General features: G+C 44.1%; 1 protein-coding gene across 1 annotated transcript; it reads right to left on the bottom strand.

Annotated features, from left to right (window-relative positions):
• COG7 (component of oligomeric golgi complex 7) lies at window positions 1,443–22,131 on the bottom strand. Its single transcript, XM_021411010.1, has 17 exons — window positions 21,881–22,131; window positions 21,631–21,779; window positions 20,589–20,705; window positions 20,258–20,426; window positions 19,364–19,446; window positions 18,497–18,619; window positions 16,240–16,438; window positions 14,014–14,141; window positions 13,524–13,678; window positions 12,262–12,378; window positions 11,675–11,740; window positions 9,720–9,906; window positions 8,662–8,802; window positions 8,134–8,217; window positions 7,078–7,192; window positions 3,408–3,551; window positions 1,443–2,264 (listed from the first exon to the last, which is right to left on the bottom strand). Exons 1-17 carry the CDS (start codon window positions 22,044–22,046, stop codon window positions 2,098–2,100), a joined length of 2,310 nt encoding a protein of 769 aa, XP_021266685.1. The 5' UTR covers window positions 22,047–22,131; the 3' UTR covers window positions 1,443–2,097.

Genomic DNA, 22,235 nt, shown 5'->3' with positions numbered 1-22,235 from the left:
GAAAGATACAGAGGGACAGATTTACCTCGACTAATTGCCTGGAGCACGGAGTCCCTGAGCGTTCAAACAGAATATCATCTTCACGACTCAAGTTCCCTTTGCTACTGAAGGGCTAAAGAAAGGCTCCAGGGTGCAGGCCTTGGGTGACCAGCGAGCAGGGGCTGCACCCTGCCATCACCACAGGAAAATGCTCTCAGGTTACCTACAACTGGTGCTATGGGCACAGGATACAGAGAGCTGAAGGGAGCAGGTATACAAATAGCAAACAGCATCGCCACTTCTTAATATCCTCTTTACATCTGTAATTAGGAGCACTGTGGCTACCTATTATTCACCCACTGGGGACAATGGCTCCTTTGCTTCAGCTGCACTGTCACCGATGTGTCTTCTCTGCAAGGAACGTCTGTGTTCAAAATTCTGTGAAAAAGTCAACCCCTTAATTACAGGTGCAAAGCTGGTCTAGGGCTGCTGCAGGTACAGCTGCAAGACAACAACAACTCAATTAATCTTTAAAGTTTCAGGATGAGATGCTTTTGGACACACTGGGAACCCCCACAGCCCTGGCCTGAGTTGGTGCAGCGGCAGCAAGAACACAAGGCAGCGCCCAGCAACTTCAGCTCCATGCACCTTTGGCCCCAGCTGGGCGCCTGCCCGGGGCCATTTGCCCTCTGCACTGCAGTAACAGCAGGTGAGACAGCCACAGAAACCCTCGCTTTCTAGTTGCGAGGCAGGAAAAAGATGGGAGAGGCACAAACAATGAGATTCGCCCCTCTCACCCCGATGGCAAATTGGAACAGCATGTACTCGGGCAGGACGTGGACAGTTTACTATTCCAGTTACTGCTGGTTTATTGAGGGCGTCTGACAACTAATAAAAGTGGAAAGTGTCTCAGGTACTTGACTTAGGTTCTTTACTAGTTTGGCTCTCTCCCCCAAATGGACTGATTGCATCAGGCAGATAAGTGTACGTGTGCGAAGGGTTTGCTCTCGCTGCTGCAGCAGTGCAGCCGCAGGAAGGCTCAGCTCGCACTGCACAGGGGCAAAGCACAGCCAAACAAGCACCCAAGGAGCCCAAGTTCAGCACAGCACCAGATTTCCCCCTCACTGGAAGAGTTCTGAACAGGCTTTCAAAAAGAATAATAATTTAACAGAAGACAGCACCAAGAAAAGAGCATTACAGAAGACATGGTTCAATTTCCTGCAAATTTTGGAACTGAAAACGTTTCAGAGCACAGTCCAAAAACTGTTTATAAAGCAAACCCGCTCTCCTCACTTCCCCAAACTACATTTTTTTGTCAGTAAAACATCACCCCAGTCCAGGTGAGAACAGCAAAGGAACCCACTTTCACTTTACACATATCCCTGGTAAAATATAAGCCTGTATGTGCAGGTTACCCATGTGCACAGAAAAAAAGTGTTGAGTGACAGAAACACACAGAGAACTGCTGGGGAAGAGGGGCAGATGTGGCAGTCCCAGTTTTAATGCATTTGACAAGAAAACAAAGCTCGCTTTCAATTTCTTACAATCTTCACAGCTTTCAGTAGAACGCATCGATCTCAAAAGAAACAACCTACAAAACTGGTTTTATCCTCAGGATTCAGCATGATCATGGCTGTTCTGCTAAGTGACGAGACTGCCTTCTTCACATTGTGAACAATAACAGACTTGAGCAAGGACCACCGCCCCCAGGTAAGAGGGCTTCCAATCAGTTGATCTTTGTTGCACCTACCCCGTAATTTCTGATTCAGAATTGATTAAGCTGTTCAGCCAAATCCAGTCATCTCACCGCCACGAAGCACGGACATCCCAGCGAGCAGCAGAACGTTTCTGCTTAGAGGTGAGCACTATTCGGCCTGTTCAAGATCATCTAGGAAGCTTTTGGTAAATCTGGTTGCAGGAGACCTTTCCACGCTTTTAAAGATGGGAAAATGGAACCAGCGTTTCCTAGACAAAGGTTTTTATTAGACGTTATTCAGAAATGAATCCTTCTCATTTCCAGAGACGTTTTCACAGTCCTCGCAAAGTCGGTATGGAATTAAAAAGGAAACCAAAACCAGTTCAGCCCTCGAACCGCGCCCAGCAGCGTGGGCATTACAGCTAACACTCCAGGCCCCTCATTGCAGCAATGCTGCTGGCCATCCTGCGAGGCACACTTTTTGCAGCTTGCCTGTAGTCCTCCGGCTTTGCCTTCAACAGAGTTACAATATTCTGCAGTGTTCTCGATGGCTGAAGGCCAAGGGCATCCATCACGTTTATTAGATAATCTGCAAAATGAAAGATGTACACGTATTTGAACGGGCAACAAGCTCTGTGCAAACAGCACCCAAATGGAAGTTGTTCTTCGTGATGGCCAGAATTCTGCCACTGCTAGCTCAAAACTACAGAAAAACTGCAGTGTATTTGGAACCTAACTGTACTGATGAGTATTTCTGGCTTCCTGTAGGCTAGCTCAGATAACTGCTTTCTTTGGAGGGCTGAGCCACATTCTGCCACGTTTCTGATCTGCACATGACATTCCCAGGGTGGTCAGTCACCACGGTCACAGATCACAATTGTATTTTCAAAGGCAAAGAGCTTTGAAAATAACTTGTGTTACCAGTAGCTGCAGTGGTCTTGTGGTGTCACTACCATGAACTTCAGATAAGAAAAAACATCTCAACGTACTACAGAATCACTTTCCCAACACCTTCCCATCAGTCCTCCCTCGGTCGCTCTGCATGACGTGGGAGAAGGCAGAGGCAGATACACACCAACTGTCTCTCACTTTGTTCTTGAAAGTTTCTCCATGTTGAAAGTAACTTCAGTCACCTAACACCTTCAGAGCAGAGGAGCTGGAAGTTAATCTTCGCAGAGGAGCAGATCTGACAGGTTTGGTAACAAAGGATGATGGTGAGGTGCTCCACAATGACTTTTAGAAAGCCTGCAGCTGATTTCCCCTGCTTTAGCTATCATGAGGATGGAAGAAATCAACCAGGTGCCCTCTTTGTAGCCCACTACAGCAATTCCCAACAGACTCAGTACGCACTGCATATTCCATATATGACATCTACTGGCAGTGCATGGCATTCTGCTAAGGAGGGAAAGGGCAGTGTCAGACAGAAAAGGTTACATATAAATTTGCTAAGACTGGCTGTAAGGAAATCATCTCCATTCAGAATGACTCTGGCTTTCACAGTCAGAAAAAGCAGAGCAGGAAAGAAGCAGGAGTGCTTACTGGAAACACCCTTCCCTCAAAGAGGGATGCAACCAAGCACTGCAAAAGCTGTGAACCACTCACTCCTCCATGCAATCTGCCAGATAAACACGCTCACAACTGAACGAGAAACCCACACTGCAGTTTCTAAAGCGATGAAAGAACGCATGTGTCACAGCAACACTTCCCAGGACAACGCGTGCACTGGGCTTACCAATGTCTGTGGAAAGCTGCTTTGTTGAATGCACTGTGAGCTCTGGTATTTGCAGGATGACTTCGCAGTAAGTCTGCATTGTAGCTCTGGCAATGGAGCCCAACCAGTAGTCAGCCATGTTGTCCAGCTCAGGTAGTTCATCTCCTGGACAGAAAACCCGCATTAGCAGAATTAACAGAAGAGCAAATTAGAAATCAGCAGTCTCGCTCACCTTCATTTTCTGGCTTTGTAACCAGAAAATTTGTAAATGGCTGACTGCTTCTTCAGCAAGACATTAAGGGATTCATTAGGATTCAGTTTATCTGCTGGTTTCAGAGCAAACAGAGCAGCTACAAATCTTCTGGATGCAAAGTAACATGGAAAGTAAGCTCAGGACTCAAAACACTTCACCTTCCTCTTTTACTCCTCCAGGTCAGCAATTTCTGAAGGGCTGACAGGTGAGCAGGCTGGGACCAGAGCCATTGCCTGGCACATTCTATGGGATCATCTTCAAGGCCCAGTTTACAAACTACAACAATGACAAAGACTCACAGTTTTTTTCAGTGTCTTAAAGGCACTCTGTGTTCATCAGCGTTTCGAAAACTAAGAAACTACTGAACAGGCAAATGCTTCGAGCTGACAAAATAATAATGTTAAAACCTAAAGCGTGTATTCTCAGAAGGCTACAAAAGAAGGCGAGAAATACCAAGCTCTGCACAACAACTGTCAGAAGAAACTAACACCGACCATCAGGAGACAAACCACAGCCAATGATGGTGGGCTGCCAACCTGCTGACAAGTAGCACTGCTGTCAAACGCAACAGGATAAGAACAACAGGTAAGAACAGCCATGTGAAGAGTGGACGTGAGCCAAAACTCAGCTTGCTGCAAGAAATGAATGGAAAACATACAGAACTCCTGAGGGATTCTGAAGCATGCTCTAGGGAGAAAGCCCCAAGGAGGCAACTGCACCGTTGCGGTCTCGGTGCGTGGTTTTTCTCATTCTGGCTGGTATCTAACCACTAAAAACTTGGGTGGTACTGGCAGTAGTGGAGCTTTAATGACTTTGCAGCTGGAACTGAAACAGCATGGAAAATACATTTAACAGAAGTAGTCAGCATTTCAGAATTGTGTCCTTACTGAGCAAGATCCTGACTACAGGGACAGAACACAGGGGTGGACGCTAAGAAAATAAATTCCCAAAGATGCAGAACCTGTCCTGAAACAAGACAGACTGCAGAGCAGTTTCTGACCATGGGCTCCTAACCTTTATAACAGATAGGCACAGCTCAGCGTGTCACGTAGGGCATAACTGGAGGTTTTTTCCTGGATTTACAGAGAAAAGAGGTAGGGTGAAAGGCTGTTGACTAGCAAACAGCATTACTATCCTGCTTAAGAACAAATAAACTGTACCTATGGAAAACAGCTTGGTGAGTCCCCTTTCTTTAACAAGAAATGAAGAGTCTTTGGTTCTGAATGGGGTCACGGAAGACTGCAAGGGTGGCCAGGCTTTGTTGGTTTGTTCAATACAACAAGCAATAAATGTAAGATTAAGCTTATGGGACATTCTCTGTGGATTTTATCAGGGTCTGACAGCTGAGCTACCTTACGCTGGGTCAGTTCCTGGAGCAGCAGCCTTGAGAATCCCAGTTTAGATACTGTCTGGGGACAAGAACACACTGTATGACCACTGGTGTGGGACATCACACAAGAGGGTCAGCCAAACTAACAATTCACTGCTTCCAAATACAGTTACAAGATTCCTCCTCTTCACTTATTCCTTGCTCTGCACTTCTGCATGGCTCTGGTGCGTTGCAGGACTATTAGGAAGCTGATTTAAATCCCTTTGACATACTTTGAGAGAAACTAGCCCAGAAAAAGAAAAAAAAAGAATACTTTTCTGTGGAGTTAAAGAGTGGATATGGCCATGCCACAGAATCAGCACAAAGGAGAGGGCAGGACTGCAAAGCTGGAGCAAGGCTCCTCCTTCATCAGGCTGTTAGGCAGCCAAGCCACTCCGTGAACTGTACAGCAGTAGACATGATAAGGAGCAGAAGCCATAAAAGCTAAGTTGAGAACCTGTTCAAACAAGACAATTAGTTCAAAAGAATTTCCTCCCTGCCACCTCCCAGTACACAAATAGAGCTAAACACAAACCAAGCACATTTTAATATTGTCAAATACAAAGCAAATAATGTTGGACATCAATAACTCAGAGATTCTTGCTCTGAAAAGCAGTGACACTGGGAAGCCTCTCCTGTCACTGGGATTTCCACTTTCACACAGATTCTTAGCACTGGGCTGTGGCAAGAAGGATACAACCTAGCGATGTGTAAAGCTTTGACCATCAAGCCAAATTAGGCAAGATATCTCACCCCTCTACACAATAACGTCAAAGGCAAAGTTAGAAAATGGTGTCACGTGCTGACATCCCTATTTCAAGAAATACATGGAAATACCTGAAAGAGAAGACAGGCAACAAAGATAACCAGGAACTGTAAAGTAAGTCTTAATGTGAGGCTCAAGGAGCTCCATTTATTCTATCTCCAAGTGGATTTAAAATGACTTGTTTTCCTGTTAGCCTGAACACTGCACAAAGAGCCACGTATCTTCTGTCTGAGGATAAGAGCTTTGGCACCCCAGCGCTTCCTTCCCTCCACTTGCAGGGCAAAAAATGGTTCCCTGAGGACTAAACGAAATGCAGCAAACTGCTTAAATGCTATTTTTGAGTTTAGTAGGAGATACAAGAGTAAAATGTACTGACCTGAGATATCAAGGCCAAAGCTGATTACTTAGCAATTCCTTTCTGCCAAAATGGCCCTAAGACCAGTATTATCTTCAGCAATTAAGAATGTTTTCTCAAAAACTTCATTCACTTTTAATAGGACCATGCAGGTCTGCTTCAACCTATCACATGCCCAAGTGCTGCAGCAGCACAGAAAGTCTGATCACAGCCAAAGGAGCAGAAAAACAGAAATTTACCAGGCATCAGAATGTTACTGAAGAACTCAGCAGTAGCAAAGGCCCAGGACTACAATTCAGCCATAGCTACAGAGCAGCAAAAGTGACGCTAGAGCGAGATCAAAGCAGCCTCACTCCCTGCAGCTTCTCCTCCTCATGCTGTGACTTCTGGTTCAAGCCATTCTCCTGCCTGAAAAACAGTTCTGCAAAACTCACTGCACAATACCTTATTTTTGGCCTGATCCATTCCCAGAACTCATTTACCACGCTACCGAAGCAAAAGGTGCAAAGTCAGAGATAACAGCAGCTCAAACTCCAGCTGAAGCCACCACAGATCTGTGCTGTGAGCGAGCACCCCAAAAAACAATGGTAATGGCAGCACACCGCCCTCAAAGGACATGAGACAGCACATCAGGTACTTACGCTAAATGTGAGAAAGCACTTAGGATAACAGATACTGCTCCAGCTGTGATACAGCAGTAATTCACACCCTGCATCCAATCCACAGTTCTAATGAACAACGAACTTAAATAAGCTGAACTAAAGCTTCCAGTTTGAACAAAACTAAGAAGAAGTTTTATTTATCATTTAGAGCCTCTTGGAAGAAGCAGCACGAGCAGATGGTAGAAAACGGATCTCAAACAGCTTTGTTACCGTAACAGATCACAACCACATAAGGTCAAAACGTGAAAGCTTTCCACCAGACACGTCATCTTTGGTTTCACCTCACCTTGTTCTGGGGGATAAGGCAGTTTTCCAGCATGTAATGCCAGTTCCAAAGCAGAATCCTCCTGAGTGACAAATGGTTCAAGGTGGAGAGGAAGCGACATAATATATTGCCCAATCTAAAATAAAAGCACAAAGAGCTGAGTCACCGAACAAATGCGAAGCAAGTGCTTTGCTTGAGAAAAAGTCAACTGCATCAAACCACACCTGAAAGCAATTTGCTGCTGAACAGTGTTATTTAGAAAGACACTTGGAAATTCAGTAGCAACCTCCCCTTGAAACTTTACCTGATACACTGCCCAGGAACTTTCTATACCTCACAGAAGTCCTCAGACAGCTGAAATCAGAACTACTCATCATAAAGTTACCTGACAGCTTGGCTAAATACCCATTTCTATTAAATAAATAAAGCTTTAAAAACAAACTGGCAGCTAATTGTAATATCTGAACTGCAAAGCTGGCAGTAATTTAAAACACCAGGCAGGAGAATGCAAGTGGAATTTCCATGCTGTTCAGCAGCACGTAACTGAGGAGTGCCTCAGCAGCAATGAGCTCACTCTACCTTTCAGCTCAGGACACCCCAGCATCAGAAAGGTTTCATTGTTATTCCATCAGAAGCAAAAAACAACAAGTCATATGGGGATTAGAAAGGTAAGAGCTCAAGCCTTTTTTGGCTTCACAGCATGATTAAATCACTCCAGTACACACTGCAGGAACTTCTCTGCTACATGAGCTGCATTATTAAGCTATGCACAGTATTCACCACTACAAACAGAAGTTGGCATTTCCCATTCTGTTACAAGAATTAACACTGAAAGCAGCACAGTTCAATCAAGAACATCTTGTGCTCCCAAAGTTATTTTGCTATTCCAGGATTTGACAGAGATTTCATAAAAGCTACAAAGGATGGCACAACCCAGTTAATGAGAACCGAGCCACTGAGAGGATCTATCACCATCCTATTACAATTTAAACAAGTATTAAGATTTTACTAACAAATGGTGAAACACGGAAGAGATCCCCTCCCCTCAGAGCTGTAACCATCTTCTCATGCTCTTACATTGCTGATATATTCCAGAGGAGTCAGGCTGAAGTTTGGCAGGTCCTCTGTCAGGGTCTCACCAACGCCACCAGAGGTCCAACTCTGTAAGGCAAGCAAACAGCAAAACAAATCCATGGCTTTCTGGAACACAAAGCCTATAAGCATTCTGGGAAGGGATCACTCAACAACACAAACTAAGACTACCCAGGAACTTCTAGAAATCAGAAAACAGGTGGTGAACAAGGTGCTTCTTTGGTCCTCCTGCAGCCCCAAAACATACATGCCCTTTCCACATAGAGCCCCCTAGGAAATACATGCTCACATAGGTTAGAAAAACAGCACCTCAAACAAACAGAGCTTTCAAACACAGCTGTCTGCCACAAATGCTGATTTCCACTGAGCAATGCTCAGGGGAGGAAGGTGATACCATAGGGAAACTTTCTGGAAATTAGAAAGGTAAGCAACTCTGAGCTGTACTCCACCCTAAGGTATCCCATGGGTAAACCCCACCACAGCACAGATCAGATCAGTGTCTCCATTACTCACCTCCATCTTTGAAACGAGTAAGAGCTGTTGCTTGATGCGAAGAAACACAGAATCAAAAGCCAAGTGGTGTGCCAGCTGGTTGAGGCGGCTTAGCGCAGACCGAGATGAAGACAGCAAGTTGTGGTTACTTGTACCTTTTTCCTAACACAAACACACAAAAAAAGTTTCACTTACAGATGACACTAAGCTGATCACAGCAAAGCCACATTAACGTTCTCAAAGGGGTCTTTATTTGGCCATCCTAATACAAAAGAGCTTTCCTCTGCCACGATACAGCTTGTTTCCTTCGGGATGCTCTATTCCAACTCCTTATTTGTGGCAGAAACTGAGCACTGCTTCCTGAAATTTGAAACAGAAAATTCAGCATCACATTCCAGCCGTGCCAGGTGCCAGCAGAGGCCAGATAGTGAGAAATGATTCTTCTAATTAACTGTTTTACATGAAGACTACATGTGGAACTGTTTAGTAAAGGTTTAAAGTCAACATACTTATGGCACAGCTGCACAAACTGCAGGTAAATTAAGCACGAAAGAAATCAAAACATTTTGAGTAAATAAGAGACAGAAATCAAACTTGACCTCACTGCTGTAAAGTCCCTGATGACAACAAACATGTCTTTGTGTAGAGCAAAGTTAACTATAGTTGTTCTGCCTTGTTCACAGATGCACACGTGAACAATCTTGCAGAACTATATTTCAGGATAGACGGGGCAATAGAGTGTAAGCAGCAAAGAAAGTCTTGAGAAGACGTCATGTGGAGCCCAAAATTCGAGATCTCTATCATCAGCACTATCATCCCAGTGCTTTCTGGTGGGGGAGATTCTGTCACGGAACAGATAGGAGTTTGTTCGCAAAACAGACAGGATTTGGGGAACAGATGAAATGAGCCCGGATGTCCTAGGTTTGGACATTTCGTTTCTTAGCAGATTGGTATTAGAACACAGCCCATCAAAAGATTAAATGTAACCACACTGAAGGGGGAATCCAGGCCTCATCATCCAACTGCGCGCCCAGCAGCAGCTTGCTATAAAGGCAGGGCATCCCAGGCACCAAAGCTACCTTTAGGGTGTACAGTGTTTCCATAAGGCTGGCATACTCAGATGGATTCTCCTTCAAAAGGTAATTGTATTCCTGCCAGGGATTCTTCACATTGCTCTTCTTTTCTGTAGCACTGGTATCCTGAAAGCCAGAAAAGCTACAGGGGCTGTAGGAGTCTGAGAGATACTTCCCAGCAGTCGACAAAATCCTAAAAACAAGTGTTAACAGTCATCAGCAAAACTCTGCAAAATTTGCACTGCTGTCGTCCTGTTGTTCCAGGGAAAACCCCTGGCAGCATCTCAACATAAATGAGAGAAAAAGCAGCAACCAGAACTACTGGGGCCTCTGACTCAGTCACCCTTTTGACACAGTCTGTGATTATAGCTCTACCCTCTCTTGTGAGATGACAGGTGATTCAGTTGCATACCTTCCCTCCCACAGCTGGAAGACTGCAGCACAGGCTGCTCCACAGCTTCCTACTGAGCAACCACACTGCCCAGTGAGCCCCCCAGAGACAGAAGACAAAGAAAACAGTTACACTGAACTCTAAAAAAAAAAAAAAAAAAAAAAAAAAAAAAAAAAAAAAGAAAAAAAAAGTAGCAAAATCACTGCAAAGAGATCATGCAGAGATTTCAAAGTATTGGTAGGAATGTTTTGAAATCAGGTTTTCACAGTGTCCAGAAGGGAGAAGTATAGCAATAATAGGACACTCCCTTTTTCAACAGCAAATTAAACCACTACAGATTAGTTACCATTGCCTTTGGGGTCTCAGAAGCAGTAGATTTGAGGCATAAATCTTTTCTCTGGTATGATCACTAGGTAGCTCAGGGTGTGCATTTATGAACAGCTTAAGAGCAGAAGTCATGGTACTTCTGCACAAGTTCCTCTGTCCTTTGCACTGCACAGTGTTTGACTAGACAGACTCAGACTGCTGTCTGCCAAGCTAACTGAAAAGCATTCCTCTTCAAACGAGGTTACTTTTTGGTCATATCACCAAACTGACCAAATTCACCTTGTGGTTCAGCTTAACACACCTGCAAAACTGAACCCAGGGCACTAGCAACTGCATCCTGGCTTACTTGGGGCAGTTATATGTACGTACACATGGTATGAATGTATATCTATATGAATATATATATTCACATACACAGATATGTATTTTGTGTACATGTTTTTCAGTACAAGGTTAACTCTTCTGGGGCAGAAAAGACAGAAGAAACTGAAAAACATATGCAAGTTTTTAAATTGTTCAAGAACTGCTCAGTGCCTTTAAGCATCAATGCTGCCTTTACATCTCTTCAAGGGAAAGAGTCCTCACTGGTGGCAGGCACTAATTACAGCCAGCTCTCACTCTGCTGTGCAACTCAAAGACTGCACAAATACTGGGCTGAAAAAGGGAGGTGTGGGCTCTCAAAGTCTAGAAAATATGCAATAATCTCAGCCTCCTTGGTTCTGCAGGCTACTGCGTACTACATAAATACAGCCACTTTAGACAGAACAAAGCATGTGAACATACAAGAGGCTGAACAGTGCACTGCTTACAAGCAACAAAAGACCTAATGCTAGCTGTGCTCTAGGCTCCTCACATTACAAGGAACTGATCAGCCAAGGCACATGTAGGTACATATTGGCAAATGACTCATGCCCCATGTCATAAGAGGGGGTAAGAATCTTGCCAAGGTGATCCAGTGGAAAATTCCTTCCTCAGCAAAATCTAGTTCATCTGATGCCCAGTCAGGTGAACAAGACACATCATCTATCCATCCAAGGAAATAGATTCTTATGACTGTCTCAGAGCACAGAATCGAGTGAAACACTTTCTGATCCATCTCTGATGCTTCAAAAGATGGGAGAAAAAAAATCACAGTGGCTTTTTTCCCCTCTATGGTCTACAAAGGGAAAGCACCTTGGGATTTATTTTCTTTTGACTTGTTACCTGTCATGACACCTTATGTATTCAGTTCAGCAATGCTTACCTGTTGGCCAGTTGCTGCTCAAAGTCTCCACACTGACGAAGGAGCTCACCACAAGTAGCAATTATCCTGGGAAAGAACAAGACAAATATATTTTGTAGAATTTTAAGCAGATAATGCCAGACCCCTAGAGATCCCACCTCACAAAGGCATAAATAAATTTTAAAAAATGCAATAACCAAACCAGAATCCTCAGAGGACAACTTTTAATATGGCTACTAACTCTGCACCCATTGCTCAACGTCCTGCTGTCAGACTTTTGCCGGACAGCCTCATCCACACATTATTTACTGTCACCATGGCTAATACCAGCTCAGAGTCACTGGGAAAATTTTTAAGAGCTGCTGATATTTCAAGTGCTATGACATGCAGTCTTGCTCCAGATGGGGTGGGGGGGTCTTACAGCCCTTACTGCGCCAGCAGCAACCCGAAACCCAGCCACTAATACTGGTGCTACTAGAAGCACTGCAGCTAAGTAGGCATAGCCCTGCATTCTGCACTTAGAACTTGCGTAAACTGACCCCATGTAATTCCTTTCCAACTTTGATAAAAAAAATCAGTTCTGAGACAGGCAAGAATATCCCCTTTACCGAACAGAGTTTTGAAATGCAGTCCAGTCCTCCTGGAAAAGGGAGTCTGATGGAATATCGTCCAGTTTACATTTCTTTCGTATAGACTGCAGTGTATTTGTAAAATCAGATGTATACCTGTAATGAGAAATGGAGAAAAGACAAGTACTAGTGTAAGACAATAGTCTGGAGAGCAACTTACTGCAGATCCTGTGATCTGCTCACTCAGTCCTCTATAAGGGTGAAATAAGAACCAGAAATACTACAAGAGCTCAGAAGAGACACTGTTGTTTGAGCCCAAGCACGTGAAGACCTGAATAGCCACTGTCCACTGAAGCCTACATCAGAAGTCAGGGAGAAACTCAGATTGCGTGTTTGCTACTTCAATTTGCTGCGTGTGGGTTACTAGGAACTCCTCACACTTGTGACAATGCATGAGCAAGACATTTTTCTTATCACTGCACTAATCACTTCTCCTAGGAGAGACCAGACAAAGTTTATAAGACTGATCCAACATCACTTGGCCCTTGCTCCAGGAACATAGTAACAACAATCTCACGAATTTGTTTTCTCAGCTACTCCCCAGATGAGAACAAATTTAAAAGAACATTTTGTTTCTCCCCCTCAGACTTATTTTCTTTTCTAAATGATGCCCATAAGCTAATGGCATGCACACTGCTATGTAATTGCCTATAAAGAAGATGAGGTCAGAGAAGTGTGCTTTTCTCTTCCCTCTTCCCCCTAGAAGAGCAAGGTAACAGCTTGTGAGCAACTCTTTCAATATCAGAAAAGAATAAGGAAGTAATCGTTACTGGAATACCATCTAAATGGGCTGTCAATTATAAGGCAAGAACTTAGGGTGAATCTCACTGACAAGGGTGTCTTGCACTTACAAGCAGATTGTGAATATGAAGTCGCTTGTCTCAGTAAGCGTATACTTCCCCACAGAGTTCTACTTTCATCAGCTTACTTTTTGTCATATTCTGCTCTTGGAAATGTTTCCCCTTTCAAAAGCATTTACTGAAAAGCGCAATTCAGCCCAACTGGAATACAAAACAGCTGAAGGAAGTTTTCCCTTCAGTCACAAGATGCTCAAATTTTCCACTAAGAAATAGTCACTGCCTGAATGAAGTGACGGAAGGGGATATCAAATGACACATATTAAAATTATAGATACCTTCAGCACCCAGCCACCTTTCATCAACTACAAAGTCACTGGCCACAAGCCGAACACTTGCTACTCCCTTAGGATACAGGCAGCAGTGTAATTAGAAGCACCTTACTTTGCAAACAGAGCCTTCAGGGCCTTGAGGAGCCCACACACTCCCAGACCATCGGTGAGTTTAATGCAGTTGTCGATGGCACCAGAAGCCAGAATGAAGAGTTTGCTGACTGAATGATTCAGTTCCTGGACACAGTCAATTACTTCCCAATGCTCCTAAATAACAACAAAAAAAAAAGGTTGAAGCTGAAGCCATCTCTGGCTCGGCAGCAATAATTGACAACGTTTTTCTCTGGCAGATTTAGCAGACCTATGCAGTGCCTGTTAAGGGGTGAAAGAGCAGAAGAAAGGAACAATCTCTGGCCTAAGAGGGCTGCTGCACTTCATTTCTTGAGCAAAAATTAGGTAACAGCATCTAAACTTATGGCAAATGAGAAATATTGCCAAAAAGTTAAAGGAGAAAAGAGAGCAATGGCTCTACCAAAGACCCTCACATTTAGTAAAAGTTTCAAGCCTCTCCCCACATAGATGAGCAAAGAATGCTACATTACCAAGGGCACTGCACTGATCTGAATGAGCAGATTTTCTTCTTCGAGGTCTCCATACTTGAGTTGAAAGGGCTTGTATGGATGGTACACCACTTCTACCAGTTCCATCACTTTTACCAAGTTCTGCTCCTCTACAAAGAACCAGATGTTTAGTCCACAAGTAAAGGAATGCGCCACTAAGAACATTATTTCAAGCAACATGCATGAGTTCTTTAACTAGACCACATCACCTATGTAAGCCAGCAAAGCTGTCCAACAACTCTAAGTCTCAATTACAAAGTTCTTTTTTTTTTTTTTTTTTAAGCAATATTATCTCTGCCTGGTTCTTAAAACCAAGATGTTCTACCTCAACAAGTACCTCAAAATCAATAACTGCTCCAAAGCAGCCTGGGTGACGAAAATCTATTAAATATTTCAATTTACAGTAGAAAGTATTGAAACCAACTGAGAGGTGAAACTTGTTATTGCCACAACTCAAAACTGGGGCAATACTAATTTATCACAAAGTCTGGTTCAAATTTGAAATAACTAACAGTAATTCAATTTACTTAGGTCTACTACTTCATTATGTTCATCAACCAAGGAACCTTGAGCTTAGTCTCCCAGTGACATTCTGCTGAGCAGAGAGCTGCACCAAATGTAACAAAAACCAGGTCTGAATGATTCTTCCTCAAATCAGAATGGGATACCAGCTGTTGCCATGAAGTTTTGCCAAACTCAAATTAGGATCAAGCCTGAACTAGGTTGAATTCTGGTTATAAGCAAAAGCTTTCACACCCTACAGACAGCCAAGCAATGGAATGGGTTATCCAGAGCTTGTGCAGACTCCATGCCTGGACACTTTCAAGATCAGACTGGAGAGAATAACCTACGAAACATGGTCTGAGCTCCTAGCGGACCTTGATCTGACAGGAGGCCAGGTTAGATCATCTCCCAAGGTCCCTTCCAACCTGAATTATCCCATGAATCATAACTGAACCCTCCCCTCACTAAGTAGGAACTGGTTTGACCCTGTCCTGCTGAGTCACTTGCCTTTCCATTCTTAAGATATTTCTGTTCCCAAACATCTCACCAGGCAGCACAAGAAATTGGTAATAAAGAATAAAACCTCTTTTTTTTTTTTTTTAAACAAACAAACATACTCAGCTGGGAAACAGTTCAGCAATTATCTTCCCATTCTATCATCTTCTAGGATGCGACATCATTCTTCCAATTTCTTATAAATTTTTTCTATTATGACCCACAAATTAAGCCAAGCCAAGGATATAAAACGACTGATGAGTACACAATCACGAAGGCAACCAAAACAGACACAATGACAGTCACACTCCCTGAAATTACCCAGTAGTCATAATTTACATGATCAAGTAAGAAAATGGGTTTAAATAGCTCAAGACAATGTTATGACGAACCAAAACAGGAAACACAGTATTGAAAATGCTCCATTTTAGGATTTTCTCATACTAAGTCTTTGAAGGGCCCCTACCAGATTAACCTAAGACTATTAATAGCCTACAGCTCAACTTAGGTTTGTACCTATGTAAACACAGTATCTTGCTGCTTTGTGGTTTGTGGGAACTATTCCTCAAGTCATGATCAGAACAAGGTGACAAACATCACAGGGTCAGGAAAGCGCTGGTTAGTTGAATCACATGTCAAGGACAGAGCTAAAGAATAAGCTACAAACAGTTCAGAAATAATATTTGGTCCCATACTGTCAATTGATTAAAACATAATCCAGTATCAACAGAAGAGCTGCAAATAAAATTTAAAAATCCAATGGAAGAGAAAACCTACTTGAAATATACTTATTTAGTAAGGCGTTACTTAATTCCAGGAACCTCCTCAACTTCTATTCTTTGTGGTCCTTCACAATAGGTTCCACAATTAGCTTCCTTGGAGACATTTTCTAAGCTGTTAGGTAGAAGAAATGCTAATACTTGTAAAAGGAAAAGTGCTAAATATTATTTACCTAAGGCAGTAAGCATGCTCAGAATAGGCTTGCTTTAGTAAACTCATTCAGTACCGTGTCAATATGTTTAGCCTAAGCTGTACACACACATACACAAACATCACACGCACACGAAGGTACAAATGCCATGTGAGTGTTAAGTATTATAGAAGAGGTAATCCCTCCCCCTCCACAACAAACTAAACAAAATCCCAGGATGGAAATGTACAGAGGTGTAGACAGAACAGTGCAACAAAAATTCAGTGCAGGAGCCCTACTTAGGTTTGGCAGCATGGCCACTTCCAGCCCTTTTGCAAAGTGGACGGTGGCATCATAGAGCTCCAGCAGCTTGCTCAGCTTGGTTTCCTGCCCCGTTCTCTCCATGGCAGTGCTGAGGCAGACAGGAATGGACGGCACCAATGCTCCCAGAGTTTGAATCAGCAACACAGTCACAACTTCATGAGGTTTCTTGAAAACCTGTGGTAATAGAAAAGCTATTAGCAAAACCACGTTATCTCAGAGGAACACAACAGGCAGCAGAGAGCAGCGGACAGCTTCAAGACAGAGACCCACAGTGTACAAACTGCACATCACTGTCTCTGCAAAGACACTGATACAGCGTCCTACTCCAAACTGAGTGAGTTCTGTCAGCTGAGGGGCTGGTACCTTCCCTCCTTGCCTCAAACACGGGCTGCTGCCCACCAGTAGGAGCTGCCCTCACACCAGCAGCACCGTGTCCCATCACAGTCGTGGCCGAGGCAGTCTCCCTTACACCTCTCCCAGAGAGACCTGGGCTTCTGAGCCAGAGGGGCAGAAACAGCAAAGCAGACAGGTGTGCAGATGCTGTCAGCAGATACAGGACACTGGAGCCAGGGAGCAAATGGCTGGGAGAAAAAGCAGCAGGGAACTGGACTGCTGGCAAGAAGCGGGCACAGGAGAACTGAATGCTATTTGGCCCTCACTGTTCTCATTACCAGAAACTACCAAAGAACTTTCAAAAATACCACAGAAACGTGAGAAATATTAATGTATCCCCAAAATAGGGCTGAAGTGATTGTCCTTTGACAGCATAAAGAGAACTATCAATTGGTGACAGACAGTGATATATAGATAGAGAAGATGGCATTTTGTGCACTAACAGATTGCAGATTCCTAAAGTGACATAATCCCAACCAAAAGGGAACAAAAACAAATTCAATAAAACCCCACCAATGGTAAAAACACAAAGAAGGTCTGCTGAGACTACAAGAACCTCACCAACCTAGCATGCAGGTCAGTTGTTACAGAAGACAAGGTCTACAGATATTTTATTATTGAAACTGTGCTTTGAATGCAGCAGAAGAAACTAGGTTTGTCAACAACTGAATTCAGCAGAGCACAGGCACTGCAGTCACTGGAATAACCAGCTGGCAGAGAACGGTGTTTGAAAACAGTGCACTCAGTTTACGCAGGTGTGCTGGAAAAAAAATACGCACATGGGTAAGCTGTGAAGCAATAGTACAATATTATGAGCCAAATTAGTGGTCAGATAAGCAGAAGTCAGCACTGGAAAGGCTAGAAAGACTGTAATCATCTGGGAACTTTTATTTACATGCACCACCCTCAACTCTAGTAATACAACACGTGTTACAGCCTTTTACTGTGACTCTCACCAGCTATTCCCTCTCAATTGCTCTGAAAGCTGGGATCACCAGCAGTCTCCTGCAGCAAGGCCGCCACAGAAAGTAAAAAGCAGGAAAAAAGTCCAACAATTCTTCAGAAAGCAAAAGCACACAGAGTAAATGACACAAAGTTTGTGCTGTGTGCCATTTCTCTCTTTTGATCTCCAGTTTAAGAGATACCTGCTAACATGTAAGAAGACATCTGACCCATAATTCACATCAGACCATTAGGCAGAAAAAATACATTGCAAGAAAACACTGAGCTCCTTTGCACGATGAGGCTAAGCACTTGGGAGCAAGCTTCGTAACATGAAGATAAGAATCTCCTACCCTTCATGGATGAAAAACTCTTATAGGCTCAACAACGTGAGCTCATTTCTTCATTTAACTACAGAACGACAACAGCTTTTTGGGATCTTGCATTATTCTTGTCAAGAAAAACTTCAAGAGGTGATAGCAGAAGCCCCCCAAAACATCTTGTGCTAAGTGACACAAATTGGTCGTGGTTTGACCTTGAGGGTTTCCTCCAGGCCAAGTGATAAATCAGTTGGGGCATTTCAGATGTCATGCAGCAGAACACATTTACAACACCAACAAATTAGATTTAACTTAAGATACAGATGAAAATGATAGAGCAGCTTTTATGTCAATAACACAGCAACCTTGCTGTTGGTAGGACAGCGGAAATCAAACTTTGTCTGCAAGAGTTAGACAAGAGACTGAAAGCTGCAAGCCCTGTCTTACACTGACAGGACACAGAATAACTCAAAGAGTGAATACTGATGAATTACTCTGAGCTTTGAGAGTTAAGAGTGTGGTTCTTCTTGTCCTCTCCCATACCACCCCTCCCACCAATATTAAACAGCAACTGCACCTGTGTTGCCCACTGAAGTTGTGAGTGCCAGGTTCCAAGGAGTGTGTCATACAGTTCGGTCAGCTGGCGATTCAAGCTTAAGTCACTCTGGCAAAGATCCTGCCACACTGCCACCAGCTGCACCTGCAGGGGGAATAAGAACCATTCTGAGAGGAGAACTAACAGCTCACAGATCTAGATTTTGTTATTTCAAACCAAGACCTTCTCAAGCAAAGCTCTTCTGCTAAAACACAATGCCCACCCTGACACTCATCTCCAGATTTCAACATAACACTTTGCTATAATTCAGCAGGAACCAACTTTTAGCATGAAGCTGGAGGCTTCTTAGCTGATTCAAGTTTTAATTAACATCGGTATTTGACTCATAAAATGAGACTGTAACCGATAGCCCCACATAATAGTTGAAATACCTGGCAAGCCCTAGCCTTGAACTTAATCCTCAAAAGTCACAGTCATAAGAGAACCACTGAGGATCAGGTTATGGTTACAGAACTGTCTGGAATTCCAACTTTTAATCTTACCTGAAAAGAGTTTACAGAAGTCGGCAGGTTGCAGCAATAAAGTTATTGCTGACATTGTCACTTCCAAGAAAAGCAAAGCAAGAACAACTACAAGTCACAGAGATAACTCAAGCAGAACGCACATATCCTATGTCTATTTAAAAAAGAAACACAAAGCCCCCAATGAAGGATTGCTCGCAAAACGTGAGGAGTAACCAAAGCTGTTAAGAGACAGGAGAAGTTCAAGAGAGAATAGGTTCTATCCTCTTTGAACAGAAAAGGTAACGTGATGTAACAGCTCCCCCTACAGCCTAAGCCAAGAATTCAAATTTTTCATTTCTCCACATGAAATTATCAAAATACTTACTTTGTGACACTTATAATAATAAGCAAGAAGCTGAGGCATTCGATCAATTTCAGTGAAGACTTTCACAAACATTTTTGCCTGATCTAAGCAAAAAAACAGGCAGTTAATAGTCTCAAAGTGATGGTGAAACATTACATCTGCAAAAGACCACATTCCCAACAGAGCAAGAGATATCTTCTCTTAAGTGAACATGCACAATGGTCCATACAGAAGGACACACTTCAGTCTTTTGTTTGCTCATCTTCTCAAACAGGAGCAAAACTGCCTAAAATCCACCTTTAGATGAGAACACGTAGCAGACTTACTGTGAATGCATTTAATGTCTTAAGTAAAAGCTTCTAGTATAAAACAAATAAAACTATAATATTCCCCAGAAGAAAATTATTTTCCAGAAAGAAGCTGCCATGTACAAAAATAAAAGACACCTCACAAAGTCTTCCATCTTGCTTTCACTGCTCTTCAAACTGCTACCTGAACTAGCTGTCTCAAAACTGACTGGGGACACACTCAGCTCTTAGACAAAGCCTTTAAACTCGAGTTCCTTATGAGTCTGTTTTGTACCACAAGGGTAATGACAATACTTCTCTCCACAAAACACTTATGGGATTAGAGAAAGTAGTAACAAGGCCTTTCTTTTTTAAAAAAAGGACCCAGAGAGGAGACAAACTAGAACATGAAGTCATTTAAGTGCTTTGCAGCTATGGAAATCACAGAATACAAACTCTCTGGTGATACGTTTGTATTACCTTCAGAGGAGCTGGCACCTGGCTCCACCACAAAAAGCACACAACCCACAGCCAGGAGCCTTTAGGACACGCATCTCCTTACCCAAATAACATTTTACATTTTGAATAAAAACTGCACTGATAGTAAACAACATCAGGCCTTACTAACCTACAGACTGAGAGTTAAATGCAGCCACGATCTGTGGGCTGGCCATGGCCTCCAGGCGGTTCTTCAGAGCTTCAAGATGCACACACTTCTCAGAGTAATCCGGTGTATCCACGAGCATAGCCAAGCTGCTCTGCATACTTGTTAGCTTGGCTGAAATTGCAGACACATCCTGCCACCAGGAAAGGACAACCAGCTTATTGAACATGACATTACAAAGCATTAATACCTGTTTCATTATGACATTTTGAAGTCACTTCAAGAATCCGCTTTTAAACACGGTTTTCTTGGAAAGCTGAAGGGCTAAAGACCAAAATAACCATGTGGCCTCTACCTGTGTTTTAAGAGTCTCTTCGATATCCGCACTTAATGTAGTCCATTTGTCTGCTTCCTGAAGAGACTCAGCAGCCAACTGCATTCTAGATTTCACTCGGTCAATCTCTACCAGGACCTAGAAAATGTAAAAAAAAAAAAAAAAAAAAAAAAAAAGCACTGCATGTTGATACAAAAGATAACTGCCACAGCTGCTTATAGCATGAGAGCTATTTTTGGTTTGGATTTTAAAACTTCATGAAACGGTTGCAGCTGTTACAAGGAGACAGGAGCTGGCTAAAAGAGTTGGAGATATTAAAATAACTTCTCAAAGCCAAACCAAAGGTTGGCTTGAATCCTCGATTTATACTTTTGCATCCACTTGGTCTGATGCTGTGTATCCAGCTATCAGCAGGCAGAACCCTGGGCCATCAGTGTTACAATTGATAACAGCAGCTGAAGGAACTGCTTGGCTGTCCACAATGACACTGACATGAGAACAGGCATAAAGATGGATATTGAGGATAGGCTGGAAGAGCCGGAGCTGTTCAGCCTGGAGAAAAGAAGGCTCCTGGGAGATCTGACAGCAGCCTTTCAGTATCTAAATGGGGACTATAAGAAAGAAGAGGACAGACTCTTTAGCAAGGTCTGCTGCAATAAGATAAGGGGAAACAGTTTCAAACTGAAACAGGGGAGATCTAGATTGCATATAAGGAAGAAGTGCTTGACGAGGGCAGTGAGGCAGTGGCACAGGGTGCCCAGAGGTGGCAGTGCCCCATCCCTGCAGACACCCATGGTCAGGCTGGACGGGGCTCTGAGCACTGATGGAGCTGTGGGTGTCCCTGCTCAGTGCAGGGCATGGGACCAGACGGCCTTAGCTCCTTTCCAACTCATATGACTCTGTGACATGCAAACTGCACCAAGCTGCACTGCTGGTGTCCTTTTCTCCTATAAACACTGAAATAAACCCTCTTGTGCATCTTTAGCTCACAGGACTGCTCAGTAAAAACAGCTCCGGGAAAACCGTACTCCGCATGCAGTCACCAAGTTCGGCAGGAGCCCACCTGCATCGACTGCGCCGTGTCCTCCTCAAACCTCCTGATGTCCTCCTTGACCAGCACCATCTGCTCCCGCAGGAAGGCCGCCTCCTGCCGCAGGGCCTCCACCTCGCGCAGCACCCTGGGCATGCTGTGCAGGGCCTGCTGGCTGGCTTCTGCGGGACAGAACGGCACAGCAGCGCGGGGCTGAGCGCTGACAGGAGGTGACATAACCCTCCCACACCCCACAGCCACGTCCCCGCCGCCCGCCCGTCACCTTCCACCACGTTGTTGACCTCCTGGATGAAAACCTGCAGCTTCATCACCAGGGTGGAGGCGTGGGCGTCCGCCTGCCCGGGCGCGTCCTGCTGCCCGGCCCTGAAGGCCGCGTTCACCCAGCTCTTCACCTCGAAGTCATCGGCCATGAAACGGGAGATGTCCATGGTTCCGCGCCGGGCCCAGCAGGCAGCGCAGCCCGCCCCGCCCCTCCCGGCCGCCGTACGATGTGGCACCGTCGGCCCTCCCCGGGGCGGGGCCGCCCCAGCGCAGCGTTCCCCCACTGCCCCCCCCTCCTCCCCCCACCCGGCGCCGTTCGGTCGCCCCGCCTCGGGGGGCGTTAATAAAACACAACG

This window comes from Numida meleagris, chromosome 13 (genome assembly GCF_002078875.1).
Source record: "Numida meleagris isolate 19003 breed g44 Domestic line chromosome 13, NumMel1.0, whole genome shotgun sequence".
Taxonomy (NCBI): Eukaryota; Metazoa; Chordata; class Aves; order Galliformes; family Numididae; genus Numida; species Numida meleagris.
Note: the sequence above shows the minus strand (reverse complement) of the source record. Positions and strands in the feature narration are given on the sequence as shown.

Bases quoted from the DNA above. Each gene is read 5' to 3' on its own strand.
- COG7 (XM_021411010.1), bottom strand. From the start codon at position 22,046: ATGGACATCTCCCGTTTCATGGCCGATGACTTCGAGGTGAAGAGCTGG. The intron at 19,447-20,257 runs GTTAGTAAGGCC...TTTTTTGCTTAG, and splicing joins ATTTAACTCTCAGTCTGTAG to ATCAGGCAAAAATGTTTGTG. The intron at 14,142-16,239 runs GTAGGGCTCCTG...GGTTCTTTGTAG, and splicing joins GGCCATGCTGCCAAACCTAA to AGGAGCAGAACTTGGTAAAA.